Genomic DNA, 19,355 nt, shown 5'->3' with positions numbered 1-19,355 from the left:
ATCACATTGTCCCGAGACCTGCAGACACCACAACTTGTGAGGGACTGACTGAGAGCCCATAACGCTTATTAAATTTCACCGTGGTCCATTAATTTGTACGTATTTAGACAGCACGAACATACTTGTTGTCCAGCGGAGGTGACACGTGAAGATGATGAATTGGCGGTGAGGGTCACAGGTGACATCAACGGTCGAGTCGGGTAAAATGGATCGGTGGCAGTGGCCGTTGAAAGATGAAACATTTAATTTTGTACTTGCGAACGTCTCTCTCGTTAGGAAATAGGAATACTGATAGGAAGCTCATGCTCCAAGCACTTTTTACCTGCTTTCGGATTTATTTTGTAGTGTCAAGTCGGTTTTTTTAATTATTGCCATATACAAATCTGAAAAAAAAGGCAATACCCATGTGAGCTGAAAGGTTTAAAAAAGTCCGTGAGAGAATAGGACTAGGAGGCGTGGGTGGCATCAAGTATTTTACTGTGAAATTGATTTATCTTTTGATTTTGCCAATAATTACGTGACGGGTTTTGTTGATTCGTTTGTATTTTGGTATTGATAAGGTTGATGGACAGGGTAGCTACTGCTCATCTGGTGGGATTTGCACCGGATTTTTCCTGTGCGTACGTATTCTAAAAATTGGCTTTATTAGAAACGCAGTGGTCTACTCTTAATCATTTAATCGAACCAACGATGTACAAAAACAGATGAGTTGATATCAATTGTCTACCCTGTGTGAAAGCTGTCATCATCCCGCAACCACTTGGATCAATCCCAAAGCTTTTGTACGATCCACTGACCAAGCCTCTTTTTTTAATAAATTCAAATCGAAATGATTTAATTATAGGACACGGCTAATATAAATAATAAGAATCATTACCAGGCTTTCGAGTTTCAAATCTGCTGATATGGATGAATCCACTTAACCCTCTTCCCGTACAAGTACAATCGTCACGCTCCTCCAGATAAGAGGACATGCACTTGTGGGCTGTGGCTCCCTCAGATTGTAACAAAATGTGGATCGGAGAGAGTAGAGGAGGAGACCTACCAAACAACTTAAATCCCAAGAGATGTGAAAAGAAAGAAAGAAATCAATCAATCTTTGTTCGAATTACTTCGCCCTACTTCTTGTTAAACTATCCCATGTCATATGTTCGGACCCCACTTCACGTGATTTTTATTTATTCTTCTTCTTCTTTTTTTTTTTTGGGTGTGTGTTCAGTGTTTGGGTTTTGACCCATCCAACAATGCCCTTAATCTTTGCAAAAACTTACAATATTCTTGCAAAACTTTTGAACTTCTAATTTGAGATATGTCCAAAATCACTTTCCCATCCAATACAAAAGGCTCACAATTTATTCACCTCGTTGTTATGCCTCTTTAAAAGCCAAGCGGTGAGAAGGCTTCTGTGTCAGGATTTCCTCTGAAAACCCCAATATCTTTTTTTTTCTTTTTCTCAAAATCCAAGAAATACAAATTTTAAATATATCCCTATCTCTATATCTCTCTCTCTCTGTCATAAATAGTTTATTAAAAGCAGGGATTTTCTCAGACATTTTCACACCTTCACTTTCCACTCTGCCCAGCAAACGTGCAAGTGTTTTCAAAATCACTCCGTTTTCCCAGAAACTTCCTCTGAGATCATTGGAAATGAAATTCTCCTTTTAAAAAAAAAAAAAAACCAAACGACAGCGTTTAAATTGCTTATTCGATGAGCGTCATCGAATGTGATGATCATGAAGCTGTCCCACAGGCAGCGCACCTTGGCAATTGTTTTGATCCTGGCCAAGCTTTCACCACTGATTGATGCTTAACGTCTTTTTGATCGAGAAAAGATGCACACGTGCGCCGGTGCCGATTTAGAAAGCTGAGCCAGTTCAGCTCCTCAAAATAAAATATTCCATTATTATAAAATTAAATCTAAGATTAATAACGAGCTGTAAACACATGTATCCAATTCGAACGAGAGAAGCTGTATTTTATATAATACAGTATAACACTTCCTTTTCCATTTAAATGTTTTTTATTTTTATTATATATATATATATATATATAATCATCATGTAATTTGAACTCTTTTATATGGCTTTGTTTCATAGTACAACGCGTTTCCCCATTATATTTTCAATTTCTACGTTTTCTTAATCGATTAAAAAAAAAAAAAAAAGGAAAAAAACAGACCCCGAGACCTTTAAATTATAAAACAAAAGAAAATTAAAAAGAAGAATCTCTCTCTTTGATCGGGTAGATGCCGTACTACGACCGGGAAACCGATTCGGCAAGTTTCCCAATTCTTTCAACGAGCTCAGGCGACAGCTTCTTAGCTGGTTTTCTTTCCTTCTCCGGTCGAAAATCAAACCCAAAAGCATCCGAGACCTCCTCGGAGCTCCACCCGGATTTTCTAAGAGACTCCGAAAGCCGATCTGCCTTCAAAAGCAAACCATCCAAGACCGATTGATTATCCAACATAACCATCTCGCCCTCAAAAAACCCCGAAGCCGAAACGGTCACTATTTCCACAATATCGGGCTCGCTCCACCCGCCTTCTCTTAAAACCGACCCGATTTGACCCATGTAATCATCGACCCATTTAGGGATTTCGGATCTGGGCATGTCAAAGAACCTCTCCGGCGACGAAGAAGAGGAAGACGACGAGTTTCTGCGGCGGCGATCGATTGCCGCGTCGCTCCAGAACTCCACCCATCTCGGGGTCCTAGACCCGAGACCCGCATCCAGACTTCTGCGTGAAAAATTCGATGATGACCCAGCTGTTCTCTCACTTACGGATCTTTGTTTTATAAGTACCTGGGGGTCGGATTCAGTGCTCCGGAATAACGATTCACGTTCGAAAAAATCAGACAGATCCAAACCGCAACAGAAAATCCGATTCTCATCAACGTAAAATATGGGATTACCGGCCAAAGTGGGGTTGCAAGGAATATAGCAATGGTTGAAGATGGGAATCAAGAGCGGGGCTCTCTTAAGCGCATTTCTGGCGACCCGTAAGGCCTTTTCCGGGTCAGATGGTCTGGGGCCCCAAGATTTGGACCAAAGAGCGTTGCGAGCAATTTGGAACGTAATAGCAGCTATGGGAAGATCAAGAGAAGCGCGGAGGTGGAGGCGAGCAGAGCCAGTGGCGCGCCAGTCGGGGAAGCCGGGACCAAGAGGCAAGCCGGCGGAGAGGATGGCGCGGAGGTCGGGAGGGAAGACGAAGCCAAACTCTGCTTCCGCTCTGGCGAACTCTGCGTCGGATAGACCCGGCTGGACTCGGATGCCCGAGTTTTTTAGATGGGTAATGACTTTATCAGCTAATGAAGAGAAGGAAACAAGACCGTTGCGGACTGGGAGTGACGTGGCGGTAGTTGGTGCTGCTGCTCGGGCTGATAAACGGCGTAAGCCGGCAATGTGAGCCGGGTTGAGACCGGTCATTCTCCGGTCTACGTCGACCATTTTCTTTTCCTTGTTTTTTTTTTGGGGGGTCTAAAAAAAACCTTAAAACCTTAGCGATTCCAATCAGTTGTGATGTGAGTGTTTATGGAAGTAAAGAAAACAAAAACAGCAAACAGAAGAAGAAGAAAGGGGGGGGAAGTGGTAGTAAATGGCAAAGGGAAAAAGCCAGGGAGAGAGAGTGTGGGGAGTTGGCTTCGCCGGGAAAGGTTCCCTATTTATAGCTATTATGGGCGTGGACCCCACGTTTTAGATTTTGCATTGTTGCTGCTAATGCTCTGCTTTCTTTTTTCTTTTTTCTTTTTTTCTTTATTTGGTTAATCAAATAAATTATTGCTTTTATTTTTATTATTTTTTGGGTTCATTTGAAAGACAATGACACCTCTAATTAATGAAGTAAGTCTATGCATTGCTTCCGCTAAGAAAAGGCGCCTGTAACGGCTATTTAACGCTAATTTCGGTATCTTTTAAAAAAACAAATACTTTATACTTATCTGGAACCAAAAAAAAAAAAAAAAAAAAAAGAGGTAAAATTGGTTGCTGTTAAAGAAATTGATCGAGGGTTAATGATAATTAAGTAAAGTTTAATGCTGTGTAATTTACAGTAAAATGTCTGTCCGGTACGCCCCAAGCCTGGGGCCCAAACCCAATTAGCAATCATGACTAAGCTTGACAGCTTAGGTAAAGCTAGGCACACAATCATAGTCTCACATTCTTGTTGTATGCGAACGGTAACTACCTTTTTACAATTTTTTTTTTTAATTATTATTATTATTTCTCCCAGATATAAAGATAATAAAAGTCCGATTTTCTTAGTAAAATCAAATGATTAGTCAGATTAATACTCGGTCTCCATGCTTTTTGATGGGTTTTGTCAAAGAAAGCTCAAAGAATATCCATGCGGAACAAGGATGTATGTTTGGGAAGGAGAAAGCAGAGATAATCATCTCATTAATTAAGCATCCAAAGTACCGTGCTAATTGATCATTTTTCTAAACATAATTATTTGAAAGCCATTTTCTTGAAATTTAGAAACAGAGAAAGTGAAAGAGACACTTGGGGGATTATTCTAGTTCCAGATATTATCATTGTTGGCTTGATATTGTAAAGCAGCCTTGTTTTAAAAAAACTCAAATCACATTACTATTTGAGAGGCCTGTATGCCCCATAATTTCCTTTTGTAAAATAGTGCGGGTTTCACACCTGGACCATACTCTGTGTGTGCGCGTGTATTTCTTGTGATGCTAAGATTTTTTTATTTTTTTTTTTAAAAAAAGCATTAAGAACAATATCTAATTAAATTATAATCTTGAAATATATTGATGTACTTGTGTATTCTTTGACTTTTTAATCAACTCTAAAGGCGTGGTCGGGTTGGTAATAACAATAAACTTGTAGCAATTGATTCGAGTCTTGGGGGTAGTAAAGGAAAAAAAAATAGAAATTTATTTGGGCTTTGCCCACCACTCTTATTTTAAAAAAAAAAAAATTTTGACTTTTTAATCTACGTAAGTATTAAAAAAATTATTTTAAAATATTTCAGTCAAGTTTTGATTAGTATATCCAATACGCATACATACGTAACATTCTATAAATATAAATTTCATCTAATAATCATGATTTAACTGAGAAGTAATAAATACACAAAGTTCAATCAATGTAATTGTGAGCGAGTATTTTTTGTTTTTCATTTTGCAGTAATATAATGATAACTAGTTGTAGGCCTGTAGTTGCACCCAAAAAAAAAAAAAATTTTGAAATGACTCGCAGTATATAATATTTTGGAATAAGATATTTAAAAAAGCCGAATTAATTTCACTTTCTTCATTAAAAAATAATAATAAAAGAAAATGACATAATTTTAGGCCAAGAGTTGGGTGATAGCTAGGTGTGCAGTTCACTACTAACGTGGACTTTCATATTATAATTAAAGTGCCCTAAATCTATCTAACTTTACTAATACCAACATATACACACACACACACACACACACACCGGAGAAGAACAGCGAGCTAGGTAATTTAGCATTACTACCAATTGTAGCCCGCCCCTACCTTGTTGGCCTATACTCACGTTACCATCCAACACCTAATTCCTAATTTTAACAGTAATGTTGAAATTTATCTGCATGCTATATATATTTGTGTGTGTGTGTGTATTTTGTTAAGTTACAGTTGTTGTTACAGTCCCTTCAAAAATCATACAGATTCCACCACTTGTCATAACTTTTTACATTATTTTGAAAGCTCGTTTGGGATTGCAGTTGAAATTTAATAAGCTGCTTAATTCATAATTTATTTTATAAAAATAGTATTTGGTAAATTTTGTAAAAGCAACTTATTTCATAATTTTCTCCATTTTATCAGCAGTTTTTAAAAGCAGGTAGATGGTTGCTTTTCATAAACAACATATTTAATACTTATTTAATAAGTTACCATACTTTTTTAAAATTTCTATTATAACCCTAGATTTTAATAAAAAGATAATTATATCTTATTTATCCATAAACCCTAATATATAAATCATACTTTTATCTTTATAATATTTTATGTAACAAATTATAAAATTCTTTAGATTTTTTAATTGAGGTTTTTAATGTAATTTTACATATTTAAGAAAAAAGATATGTCTAAACAATTTTATTAAACATACTCTAAAAATAAAAAGTAATAAAAACATATGTCTATTTTGGTCATTATATAATAAAATAGTACTTTCATAATAAAATTTAACAAACACATATACTTTACTTTTCAAACTCACAGCAACTGTAACAACACAGTTTACTAAACGTCAATCTACTTTTTTAATCAGCAATTTATTTTATCTGTACAGCACAAACAACTTATTTTATCAGTCTCCGCAATCCCAAACTGACCTTTATAAGTTACATCAACTGTAACTTAGCAGCACCCTATGTATATATACACTTTTCTTAAGATAATCCAACTCATTATACATATACATATGTATATGTTAAAGAATCAATTATTTATGCTTTGCTGTTAAAATTCGTAAAGCAGGCAACAGCCGGCGGTTGGAGTTTCGTCTCATTTGATTGCTACAATTTTGGGAATCATGATAACATTATATTAATTACATTAATTAAGCACTGAAAATTATGTATGGAGAAACTTATTTTGCTGTTTAATTTGAAATGTTCAACAGTGATGATGACCAAACAAAACTTTACGTCCAAGCATTCGATTCAATTTATCCACTGATGTGGTCATTTTGGTAAGATTTTGGTTTCTACCATATTTGTAGCTTCAAATTTCAGGTTTCTGTCCTGATCAGCTCAGCTATATATTGATCTCACATCAAAAGTTTTAATGATTTATGGGACTGAATCAACACTACAGTTAGGTATGCATCGTATGGTTTTCTTTTTCCATTTTTTCTTATACATATTAATTGCTGAATCAATATTTTATTAAACTACGAAAATTTCATATATATATATATATATATATATATATATATATATATATATATATATGACGCAACAAGCACATTTTAAAACACACAACAGCTTCAAATTCAAACTCAGCAATCAGCGTCCCTCGAGTCCAGGCGGATTGCCTCTCTCGTACGATAACCAGTTGTTAATTATTTGTTCTCACTTCTGGTTTAATTCTTAATTTGTTATATTAATTTAGACGTAAGTTGACAATTAACGGCTACTTTCTCATGGGTAAGCACGTGATCGAAACACTAATATTCTTCCAAATGACAATTTTTTAATCGCTGTAATATCTGGGATTTTTGAGGTTGCGAGGGAGGGAACCTTTGACAATTGACATTGACTTCACTTCGGTTTAAACAATAGCCAACATGTGAGATTTTCCTTCAATTTCGCTCTTTGATCAAGAAAATTAAATCTATATATCCTGGCTTCTGAAGATTAATAAAAATATATAAGATTTATGGCCTTAATCATTTGGCCGGTGTTTACATGCAACTCATGAGCAACTATTCAGCTCGGTTAATTTTATATGTTTGAGGATTTTTTTCCACCCTTTTTTTCAATTTTATTTTATAGGTTTAATTTAGATGTTTTCTTTTACAATATAATCATATTTAACATTGACATTTTACCATTACACAGGGAATCTGCAGACCCCAGAAAACCCTAATAAACAAATGTTAGGCTTGCTTTCAACTTCTTCATTTGGAAGTAACTTCACTGCCACTCATATCATTAATTCTTATTAAGCCAAGGCATCGTTTTCAAACCAATTTCTTATACGTCATGGTATTCGTATCACTATGGCATGGCAAATAACCAAGATCCTTAATATGCGAGAAGAAATTTGGCTTGGACTTGTAGGACTTGGCAGGGGCCATTTGGCCAAGCAGTGTACGTGGAGGTTTTATATATGTAGGGTTTTTGAGGGATTAATGCAGGGACCGACGAGCTGCAAAAGTGTAGGAGAGGTCACCTTTGGTTGCCTGATTTTGAAACAAATTGGCCACTCTCTGAGGACTAATTGGACGATTGTATTGTCTTGTTTATGAAATTAGCAGGCAATGTGGGGCTCCAATTCTAGCAAGAAAATCAACTATATCTTTACCATTGAGAAAGATTTAGTGGGCAGCATTACTTGCTTGTCTTCCTCCATCCTCTCTCTTTCATGCACATATAATTAAATATTTTTATCATGTTCCCTTGAGCTCGATCTCATTAGTCGAGTCCTATATATGTTTCCATCAATATTTTGTTAATTTCGTGTAGCCATCAATAATCCTCCACGAAGTTGATTGTATCGACTTTTTTTTCTTCAAATTTTATGATATGTTAGTTTTCATAATTAATTCAATTAATTAGTAAGTTGCTATTTACTAACCACGCGTACCCTCCAATTGACTGATGGAAGACGTAAGACATACAAACAACATACCCACAAGGACACATAATTTTTCTTTATTTTAGTTGAGGGATCCTCTCCTCATCACATACACCATTAAGATTAATTAGATTGTGATTTTTTTTTCGCCTTTTATCAACTCTCAATCATATCCTCAACGTGGCTTAGTAACATCTAAAGATCAAATCATGGAGCAGTCATTTCATTTTGTTCATGTACATGATCTCGTAATCTAGTTACGGCCGTTTCAAAATCACAGCTTTTAGTGGAATTTGCATAGCATCTATGTGTGTGTCCCATTTAGGAAATCCAAAATTTGGATCCAAATGTTTTCTCTTGCGTACACAAGTTATGGTACAAAACAGACAGGCCATAATGAAGCCACATGATTTGTATCATTTTTATTCAAGTTTAAGTGCAGCATGGCACATGCATATAAAAAAGAATTCACATCACTTTGACGTGAGAAAGAGATGGGAAAACAATCTATTTGCATACAATATTATCTCATATCATATTTTAACTCAAGTTTAGGGATTGGAATAAAAAAGAGGAATAGAATTTGAATTGGTATGTTGTGATTATAATTTAATGTCGAGTGGATATAATTTACAAGAGGTGAAATCATGCTTTCGAAGAATAAAATCATTTTGTAGGGCAAGGATCTAATCTATTCATAGTCTTATTTTAGACGGTAAAACATTAATTAATCTAAGTGAGATACACCACTTCATGTGCTTCATCAATCTTTATACAATTAAAAAAATCAAATGCGTTTAGCTAAAGCTCTATAGGAATAATGGTTGGGTAAAGCCTAATCCAAGTGGGTATTCAAAGAAATCAACTGGGATTCATTACCTCATTTTTTTAACATATTATTAAAGGTAATTCAAACGTTAATTAAGTGGCTTAAAGATGAACTTTGATTTGTAATTGATTGGTAAGGCTCTTTCTGTAAGTTAAATATTGGAAAATTCTAGTTAGAACTCCGAAACTCGAAAGCAACGGATGATTCTTGGCCCCAAGTACACAAATATTATGATTTGGGAAGCAAGCTTTTGGTTATCAAAGTAATGTTAAAGTTTATAGAATGACCCCCGACTGGTGCTCACATTTTTAAGTTGATGGGTCATTAACTTTCTCTCTCAGAATCAATCGGCAGATTTTGGGTGTAGGTGTGAATATGAATGAGGCTAAAGCTAGAGTTAGGCATCTCTTTCAGAAGCTGCGCGTGTGAAGGATGGAATAAAGCGATAATATTTTAGATTAGATGTGTATGCCTTTATTACTTTCAATTTTTCACATTATAAAATGATTAACAGAAAGAACAAATCAATATTCTGATGCTGCAATCGGTGAAGGAAAAGATATGCAAAGAAAAAAGAATCCCGTTAAGAAAGCTGCTTCCAAATCAAGTTGGATATCACACGTCTAATTGATTGCTTGATCTTGAGAGACCCTCAATCGTTGAAAGTTTGGAATTTATTTTTGTCATTTGATCAAAGGGTGCCCTAAGCAAAAGGTAAAAAGATAAAAGAGAAACGATTTCTAGGAGCCTAGAAGGCAAAGCAAGTAGCTGGCAACTTGTATTTGTTATCAAATAAAGTTGAAAGTGTTTTTGAAGGAAATGGTTTTTTTTTTTTTTTGGTTTAATTTAATAAAAAAAAATTTCATCGGAAAGCAAGAAATTTCTCTTACTCAACATCGTTAGAAATATGATCATAAATCTCATGTAAAAAGACAAATTGTTAATAATTGACAATATTGTAATTATCCTGATAACGGAGTAAGTGAATTTGGACATAAAATCACAATCAATCAACAAGATTACGAATGTAGAAAAAATATTACAACTATTTTCATGCACGACTTGACTGGGAAAATTATGACCTCAATAGCACTAACGTCTGTTTTTCTTCCTTACAACTGGTGGTATTCTCACACATATTCTGTCAAACAAATTTCATTTTCCCACGTCAAATCCTGTTCACCCAGCAGGGACAATTTACAAACTCCTTTCTATATTGCGATGAAATTCATCCAACACAACCTGGGCAAGCTAACGCTCTTGATTACGATCTTATCTTGATCTTTTGATGATGAAAACTGACATAAAGTACCCACTATTTGTGATTGTAATGGGTTCAAAATCCTTGAGAATTACATGTTTCCAGTCAAATAAATAAATAAAATAAAATCTTAAAGACATTTTAAGATCCAATTAAATGCTAATAACAATGAAACGTTAATTGTTTTAAAATCTAAAATAAAGCACACCCCGACCTTTTGAACAATCAAATAACCAGAAACCAACCAACCTAACCCACTTGCATTATTCTACTATCGTGATGATTCTCATCTCAGGAATATTCCTGCCAAATTTAGGGGAGAGAGAGACATTTCCGTCATCTCAAATCCACGTCTTAAGTGGGGGATTTTCCCCCTTTCATTGGATTGGATTCTTGACTGAAACTGACAATGCGCACACGAATATATTCTCCTACCAGAAGAGACCCCAGAGACCGAGAAACCCAGTTTTGATTAGAAAGATTGGGCTGCCTGCTACAATTTCATTTCTGTCCCGTTCCTGACGTCTGTCATTTCAACTTTGTACACTTCTGGCCGCGATCACCCCTAGAATGTTCAAAAACCTTTCTGAATGACTTTGGAGTCGATTCATATCGAACTCCAGTGACCAACTGCATCTGAAGATTATTAAAGCTCACATGTCCCTCTCTTTCAGGTTTCTAGCTACCGGTAATCCAAACCAAAATTTCAGGTCAACTCATTATTCATGAAAGGGGAAAAAGAAAGAAAATTACTAAATACACAGTATCCATCCCAAAAAAAGAGAAGAGGGGCAGGAGGGAGTAAACCAACTTATTTCGATATATACATACAAGTAACCATTCAATACGATTGCAAATAAAGCGTAATTTGATTAATGCTGTGTCTGCTCTCCACCAATACAAGACCCCATTGTATTTTAAGCACATAGACCACCATCACATTCTAAGACACCAAAAAATTTTCTGTAATCCTGCCGCAAAAGATCTCTCCATCAGTACCTTGAACGGCTTCTTACCCTGTAATATTATAGAGCTCCAAATCAGTCTTTAGATTTGTATATCAAATAACACGAGGAAGACCAAAACAGCAAAATAACCTGGGCGAGCGAGACCGGGTACGAGGGGAGCGGGAGTGAGAACGTGAACGAGAATAATTTCTTCGAGAACTCCTGCCCCTACTTGGACTTCTGCTATACCTTCGTCTTCTGCACCCAAAAAAAAAATAATGAAACAGTGGATAGCTTCAGCAACCATCATGACAGCAGATTTTGTAACATGTTAAATAATTTTTTTTAAAAAAAAATCAACATAAACAAGTGGATTAGATGAACATAATTCAAATAAACTCAAGACGAGCATAGACCAGAAGGACATCATAAGTTGTTCATACATAACCACAAAGGAAGAAATGGAAGCTATATAATAACCAAAGCCATGGTGTGTGAATGCTGGATATATGCTAATAACTAGCATATAACACCACCATTGCATCAGAAAGTCATTCCTCTAGTCATTTCAAATTTATTATTAGTATTGACTTCCTGCAGTTACTTGATGCAGAAAGTAATCTTGAATAACACAGAAACCATGTGCAACTCAGTGGGGGAATGATTACCGTGGGGAAGTAAAAATGTCCAAATATTAAACAATTAAAGGAGATCTTATCAACCCCAAACTACATTTTAAACAATATTTGACAAAGAGGAAGTCCAAAACTACACTCATAGACCAACCAACAATGCCAATAGTGATGAGAAAGTGGTGCAATACCAATTACTCAGCACCATGCACAAATATATGCTGTAGAAACTCCGCACTTCATACAACAGATTATTTAGAGATGTCCAGTTTTACACAACTAATATGCATCAACCAGTAATAAAATTCAGATGCGTCCTCTATTATTATTAGAATATGATGCCGACACTGCAGGTATGAAACAACAACTCTTCCTCCCTTTTTTTTTTCTCAGTATCCATTTGTAATAAGTAGTGATCTAATTAATCAGCATATTATGAATTTAAGCAACTTTACAGTTATCTCAACCACAAGACCTTTGGTTCATTAAAGTACCCAAACTATTCAAGGCTATAATATCTGATTATTCATCATCCACAGAAGAACGGGTAAACAACAAATGAGATATAGTAGACCCATATGTCAAAATCTAAAAAGTATATGTGAAACCATTATAATTTTACCTTGGAGGAGAACGGCTATAGCTCCTGCTGCGACTGCTGCTGTGACGCCTGCGACTTAATCGGCTTGTTTCTGCAAGTTTTTCCTGCCTCTGGCGCTCCTGCTCCTGTTTCTTAGCCATTTCAGCCGCAGTATCTTTTTTAACTGTAAGAGCTTAAGCTTGTGCCACCATAAGTATGAAGTATACACGGAAATTAAAAGCACATAGATAATGACATAGAAATACAAACACATGCTACGTTAGCCTTTTTCTAACAAAAAATGATCATTCAAAGGTCATACTTTGTTTGTTCAACTGCTTGCTCATAATCCTTTTTAGCCGCTCCTGAGGAGTTTCTTTCTTCTCCCCCTGTTGCTGTTTTAAGGGGCCACCGGTAACATTTGATTTGGTTAACTTCGATAATGCTGAAGATGTACTGTGAGGAAGGAAACAGATGACATTTCACGGGGGTAAACAAAAAAGAATTGATTATAGCTGAAAGATTACCAAAAAGCCTTACAACAAGACAACCTCCGTGGCAAGACTGAAGAATAATCACAATAGAGGGTTCAGCCTAGAAGTACCCTATTCAGTACCTTACAGCTGGCTTAATTGACTTGGTGCTCTTTTCCTTGACAAGTGATACACCAGACGCGGGATCAACATGCAATGCCTCAAGTATGCAACCAGATGATGGCCTGCAGGAAAGAGAAGCATTATGGACACCAATTTTAAAATTCCCAGCAATTTGAAATTATCTTTGAAAAGTCTATTTCAGGTGAAAGAAAAAAAAAAAGAGCTCCAGAAAGGAAGCCTCCTTTCCTCTCCCTCTTGCCAGTTATGCTGATAAACCCTAGGCCAGATTTATTATTCTAAACCAGAAAAGTTTGCCTCAAGCAACAAAATGGAGATAAGCTGCAGCAGAGTATAAGACTGTCCAATCTATCTTTGCAAGAATTAAAGGTCCAGTGCTCCGACCGGTTTAATAAATCAGTCTGGGCTGGAGGAGATGGCGGTGGAGAAAATCCTTCAAGCTTTGGTTCATCACCATCGCCCGAACCCCCGAATTCAGTAATGTACTCTACTTTAGGCGTCCTTGATTTGCTCCGATGAACTTCCTCAGAATAACTTCCACGAGCATGGCGTCTCGAGTATGATGGGGAGTACGACCGTGATCTCGACCTTGACCTGCAAGGATAGAACACCACTCAAATGGTGCACCAACAGAAACTAATCGTTCAAGGAACCAATAAGCAATAATTACCACAAACACCAACAGAAGGCATACCTTCTGAAGCGAGGATAAGCTTCATAAGTCGGACTTCGTCTTGGCTCCCTGCATATGAAAGTAAGCAACATTATGATGAAACCAATAGCATACTATTTTCTTCAATTTGTAACAGGACATGTGATTTCTTAAAATTAGGACAAATAGATATCGTAGACTTCTACCGGTAAGGATCATGATGGAGTACTCGTGCTCCAGATACCCGAGAAGCTTCTCTTTCCCTTTCCCTTTCTATCTGAGAGGCTTTTCTTCTTTCTTTGCGACTCAGCTTCCTCTACACATTCATAATGAGGTGAGATGAAATGGTGACACTATAGAGCACAAGGAAACAAGACTCAAATTGAATCTCTACTTGTAACAAACTTACAATTGCAGGATCACCCTTAATTGCTTCCTTTTGCCTTTTCTCTTCCTCTTTTGCTTTTTTATCCATATAAACAAGCCAGCCATACCTTTTCACACCAAATTCTTTTGCTATTATATCCATTCCTTCATCATTGCTATCATCACTATTATAATCATCCTCATCATCATCCTCGTCTTCATCCTCCTCGTCTTCATCATCTGGAAAATGTTGTCCCTCACTTCCATTCCCATCATAAGAGAATCCAACCTGTGAGTATGTCCCCTTGCTTGCAGATGGTTGTGACGGATGAAATCTATCAAACACGTGTAAAAAGACAACAAAAAATGTTATATTTGTAACAGCTGCATATAGGAGAAGGGAGAAAGGTAAAATTACAGAATTAGAAAAATAAAATCGTAAGTGATTTTGACAAACTCATTTCTGCAAAAGATTACAAAGAATCAATTAATAACAATGTTTCCATGCTAGAAAAATACTAGAAAAATCATATCTTGTATGCAAAAGCAACTAAACGAAAATTGGCCAGGCATCAGCCTGAACAACAGTCACACACCCATATCTATGACCAGAAATCCAATACTCCCCCTCCTGATCATAGGAGTTGCTAGAAGAGAACCTCCGGCCCTTAATTCTTCTAAAAGCAAAGAATATTTGTTTAAATATACTCCATTTTAATATACTGAAGTATAGCTCCAACATGTGCCCATGCTAAAAAGCAAAGAGTGAGAATCATCTACTTAGCCTTGATTAAAGTTTCATTCAAAAGCAAAAAGAAAAAAGTCTGTCATTGCTCACAAACTTGCATGAGATAAACAACTTGTACAACATTACAAAATAACAAGATCACCAGAAACTATGTTTTTGTAAACACATGTGATCAACATAAAGAATTTTTTAAGAAATTTCCTTAACATGCATAGTACTCTAAACGTCTTAATAAATATGTTTTACATATTAATCTTGAAATAGAATGTATAAACCTGATAAGAACAGTGAAATGCCTGTAATAGTCTGTCATATCAAATTTCTTTCATGACTAGACAATTCAGTGCAGATATGAAAGAAGCAAATGAAAACAAACTATAATTTTGAAAAAATAAATCTAAACCTTTCAGATGTGAAAGGGGCAGCAGTCTTTGCCTCCAACTCTTGATTTACGTGTTGCAAACCCTCCTCATCAGTAACTGTTATTGTACAAGGTCAGCTTGTAACGTTAATTAATATTGATCCATAGCCTAAAAATCAATCTCAAGTTGGCCTCAACAGCAGTTCTTTGGCATAAACAGAAGGTAAGGAAATATATTTTAAAACATTCATAAAATAAACACATCTATCACAAATAAAAAAAGTACCGACATCCTCTACGTCGATGCTTAATTAAATCCCGATAACGCTCAAAATTAACAAACTCTTCTAGTTCTTCTTCTTCTTCAGACTTTTTTTGAGCATGAAGATGCTTCGTAGGTTCCCTAATGAAATCTAGAAGGGCCCGACCATCAAATCTACACAAACAAAACAACGTAAACCCTCAATCCCAAATATTCATTCAAAATACTTGTCCAAAATCAAACCATTGTTGAATAAACCACGACACAAAATGAGAGGTAGAGAGAGAATAGTACCTATCAATCAAAACATCTTGTTTCCCATTCCAAGGTATCCTACAGCACAAGTTAAAATTAGCAATGAGTTTTATCAACAACAAATATGCAGCAAAACTGATGCCACCCTAAACAATCCAAACAAACATGCTAACCAAACAGAACTTCAAAATTCCCTCATTTATGAGCTACTACTGATTTTCTATAATTTCACATTTTTCTTCATCAGTTGACTATAAAATGTCATTTCTATCACCGTTTCCCTTAATTGATCGTGAATAAAGTCAATTTGCATCTCACTCTTACAATTTTTCAGAAATTGAATAACAACAAAGTAACCACATTCATAATTTACTTTTTTTTTGTCAATTTATTCATCATAATAATCATATTTTCACCACTTGATTCCTGAATAAAAAAAAAAGAAAAAAAAAAGAAGAAACCGTAGTAGAAAAGAGGTCTCACAGGCCTTGTTGGTCCTCCGTCGCCTGGTAGAGGCCATCGTCACGATAGACGCGGGAGCGTGAGCCGATGACCTGAATGGACTGCTGAGGATCGCCGCGCCGCTTTGCCAAGAAGACGGCGCGTCTCTGGGCTCGCTTTCGAGCAGCGTCCATCATGTCGTGCACTTTTCTCTCGGATCTTCTTGCCTCGTGCCACATCTTTTACGATTTCGAAACCCTAACTCCAGAGTCTCAGGCTCTGCAATTCGACCGACGTATGTCAAAGTTAAGAAAAGCCTCGTGCTTTGTTTTGTGTTTTTAATATGTGGCCATCGTGTGTTACCTAAGAAGAAGTTATTCCTAGATCTAGACCGTTCACGACACTATGGAGATCCACGTCAACACCACTTGGAGGAGATATTACACGTGGCAAACCCCCTTTCTGGCAATTGTACAATACATTACGTACAATACAATTAACTAATGTAAGTATAACCTAAGCAATTAAATTTAATATAATCATCACTTACTTAATACTTTGATGCATTATAAAATTACTTCTCCTCCTCCTTTCAACGCTAATAACGGGAGCTAATCATACCCAGATTGTCATCTTAGATTATGGAGAGCTATGGGACAGATAGTCAGCTCTTATTAGAAGGGCTATAGGTCTACTGCACCAACCCAATAAGGAGAAGCAAATGTACGCAACAAACCAGCAGTTGAATATTCTAGGCCCAACCACAAACAACTCTTAGAGAATGAACTAAGATAGCGCCAAAAATTGGGCCTGCTAGCAACGAGAACCTAGGCCTGCACTGCAGTTGATGTAATTGTTCATTTGTTTGTGCGAGTAGTGTGACTAGTGAGTGCGCATCATGCCGTTGCCAGCTTGTCTCGGAAACAACCTGAACACGAGACGACACTGGCATATGCCCCGCCGCTGCCGGCCTGCCCCTGTGCAGGAACTGGGTTTGGGTTTGAAGGATTATTCGATGAATCAGTTCTTAAGGTCCTGCAATGTGCAGTTTGATTGATGCATATTGTACGTGCAGTCTCGGTCACCTGCACTTCTCATTACTCCTTTTTGATGAATATATTTAATTTTGTCCTTTGTTAGTATATTATTAGGATTTCTGAATTCTCTGATACATGATATGTTAAAAGACTGGAGCGTTATCGTTAATCTGAGAGTTGCATATGTGCTGCCGGTGCCAGCATCGATGGTTATGAAATGCCTTTGTCAACTGGTCAAGTCAGAAACCAACGGACAGATCTTTTAATTAGCTTTTACAATTAAGTTAAAACTCAAGATTGGTCTTCTTAAAACTCAAATCTTGGGCCAAAGGTTAATGATGACAATAAAAAGTTAAAATTAAAGTACATTATAGCGATGAATCTTCTTATTATAATCACTAATTCTACTATATGAAGACTTTCGTCAAACTTGCCGCAATTGATATAATTGCATTAATGAGAATATTTAATCTTCCATTATTAGAAAATGTTAAAAGACAAGTCGTCGTCTTATAAGATCTTCTTTATTGTCAATGGTTCAAATTTTCTCATGAATTTTGAGAAGTATATTTTATTAAATTTATATTTTGGCCCGGAGCTTTGAAGTCGGATTTCTAAGTTCTTATGCACTTTGTATTTGAAATGAAAAAATAAAAAATAAAAAAACTATAAAAAGATGTTTGGATTAGTTCTTTAAAATCAGATCTTCCCAGTCCACCCAACGGGACTCACTAAGCAAATCAGTGCCGCACACCAGCTGATCACCTGCAACGACTTTACTGGCGCTACCGCTGTTGGATGCAATTTTCACTTCGACTCGATGAAAGTGATATCGCCCATGGGCCATGCAGCAGCGAGCCCAAGTATTGTGACATTTGTGAAGTATCAATATTCAATAGTAATACGTAGTCAATTTGTAATTTCAGTTGCTCAATTCTCAACTATTTCCTTAACCTTCCGCAAAAGTACATCCAAAACTTAATCCCCCTACAGTCCGATTACATCGATCATCGTCTTCCTTGTTTGATGAAATTGTTAATTATAATTCCGTCTCTTCAGAAGCAAAAAAACTGAGAGAGAAAAAGAAGAGGGGAAAAAGAAAAAAAAAAAACCATCATAAAAAACTTCTTCTTATAACCATTTTATAATATTCATTATCCAGAATTAATAAAATCACCCTTCATTATCTATAATCAAATAATTCAACATCATATAAATCATTTGAAATACCTAGGTTCTTAAATGCAAATTAAAGACACGGGGCAGCTAGATGACATGATGAATCCATCTTCACAGTTTTTCGAATTCGTCACGAGGATCAATTTCAAATAAAAGTCTGGTTTTGATGATGTCTTTGCGTAGCTTGGTTGCCAAAAAATGAAGAGCATTATTTTAAAGTGCAATTGCTTATAGTGTATGCTTCGCGGACAAAGCATCAAAACCCTCCTCTGATGTCGACGTCCAATTTGAGATCGACGTTGAGCTACTGAGTGGATGATGACATAATTAACTGCACGCCATTGAATCTAACTTTTGGATAGAGTAATATCAGTATATATTTTAAAAATATTAGAATTAATATATCAATGCCGATGCACGCATGACCCCAAAAAAAAAAAAAAAAAAATGGTACGAACCCCACCAATGAATTCTACCTCAATCAGTCAATCTTATTTAAGGTTATTCATTAAAAGATTTCAAACTTCTATTTACTTGTTTCTGAGGTTGACGAAGAGTTAAAGTTGGTTCTCTATCATTACTTTTATTTATAATCATATTAGCTAGGTTATATGCATCAGCTAAAATATAAATTTTTATTCAGTTAGATCAGTGTACCATTGTTCTTAATTCATTTATCATATCCTACTCGTGTTTCTCATATTTTGTTCTTCCTAAACAGATTTCTATCAATCTTGATAATTTGATTTTTTTTTTTTTTTTTTTACCTTAATTTGGACACCGGAATCCAGAATTTCGGAGTACAATATGAATTTATACGTCGAAGGTTTCGCCTCGACATAATTGAGATAAGCTTTATGGATTCATGAAGGGTTATGGACCGGACCCTTTCAAAATTCA

General features: G+C 36.0%; 2 protein-coding genes across 3 annotated transcripts; both read right to left on the bottom strand.

The window, feature by feature from the left end:
• Positions 1 to 2,186: 2,186 nt before the first annotated feature.
• Positions 2,187 to 3,691, bottom strand: LOC18036734. Its single transcript, XM_006425835.2, has one exon. The coding sequence runs from the start codon at positions 3,445 to 3,447 to the stop codon at positions 2,254 to 2,256; it is 1,194 nt and encodes a 397-aa protein (XP_006425898.1). The 5' UTR covers positions 3,448 to 3,691; the 3' UTR covers positions 2,187 to 2,253.
• Positions 3,692 to 11,175: 7,484 nt separating this feature from the next.
• On the bottom strand, positions 11,176 to 16,603 carry LOC18036729 (CLK4-associating serine/arginine rich protein). 2 transcript variants are annotated; one of them, XM_006425834.2, is made up of 13 exons: positions 16,282 to 16,602; positions 15,838 to 15,876; positions 15,572 to 15,717; positions 15,324 to 15,399; positions 14,216 to 14,507; positions 14,013 to 14,122; positions 13,849 to 13,896; positions 13,539 to 13,748; positions 13,157 to 13,258; positions 12,863 to 12,996; positions 12,583 to 12,724; positions 11,479 to 11,586; positions 11,176 to 11,398 (listed from the first exon to the last, which is right to left on the bottom strand). In XM_006425834.2, the coding sequence occupies exons 1-13, from the start codon at positions 16,476 to 16,478 to the stop codon at positions 11,374 to 11,376; spliced, it is 1,629 nt and encodes a 542-aa protein (XP_006425897.1). In that variant the 5' UTR covers positions 16,479 to 16,602; the 3' UTR covers positions 11,176 to 11,373. The 2 variants fall into 2 exon arrangements, with proteins under 2 accessions (XP_006425897.1, XP_024035962.1); XM_024180194.1 differs by lacking the exons at positions 11,176 to 11,398; positions 11,479 to 11,586 and having other exon boundaries at positions 12,632 to 12,739; positions 16,282 to 16,603.
• Positions 16,604 to 19,355: the final 2,752 nt, after the last annotated feature.

Source organism: Citrus clementina, unplaced genomic scaffold (genome assembly GCF_000493195.1).
Source record: "Citrus clementina cultivar Clemenules unplaced genomic scaffold, Citrus_clementina_v1.0 scaffold_7, whole genome shotgun sequence".
Lineage (NCBI taxonomy): Eukaryota > Viridiplantae > Streptophyta > Magnoliopsida > Sapindales > Rutaceae > Citrus > Citrus x clementina.
Note: the sequence above shows the minus strand (reverse complement) of the source record. Positions and strands in the feature narration are given on the sequence as shown.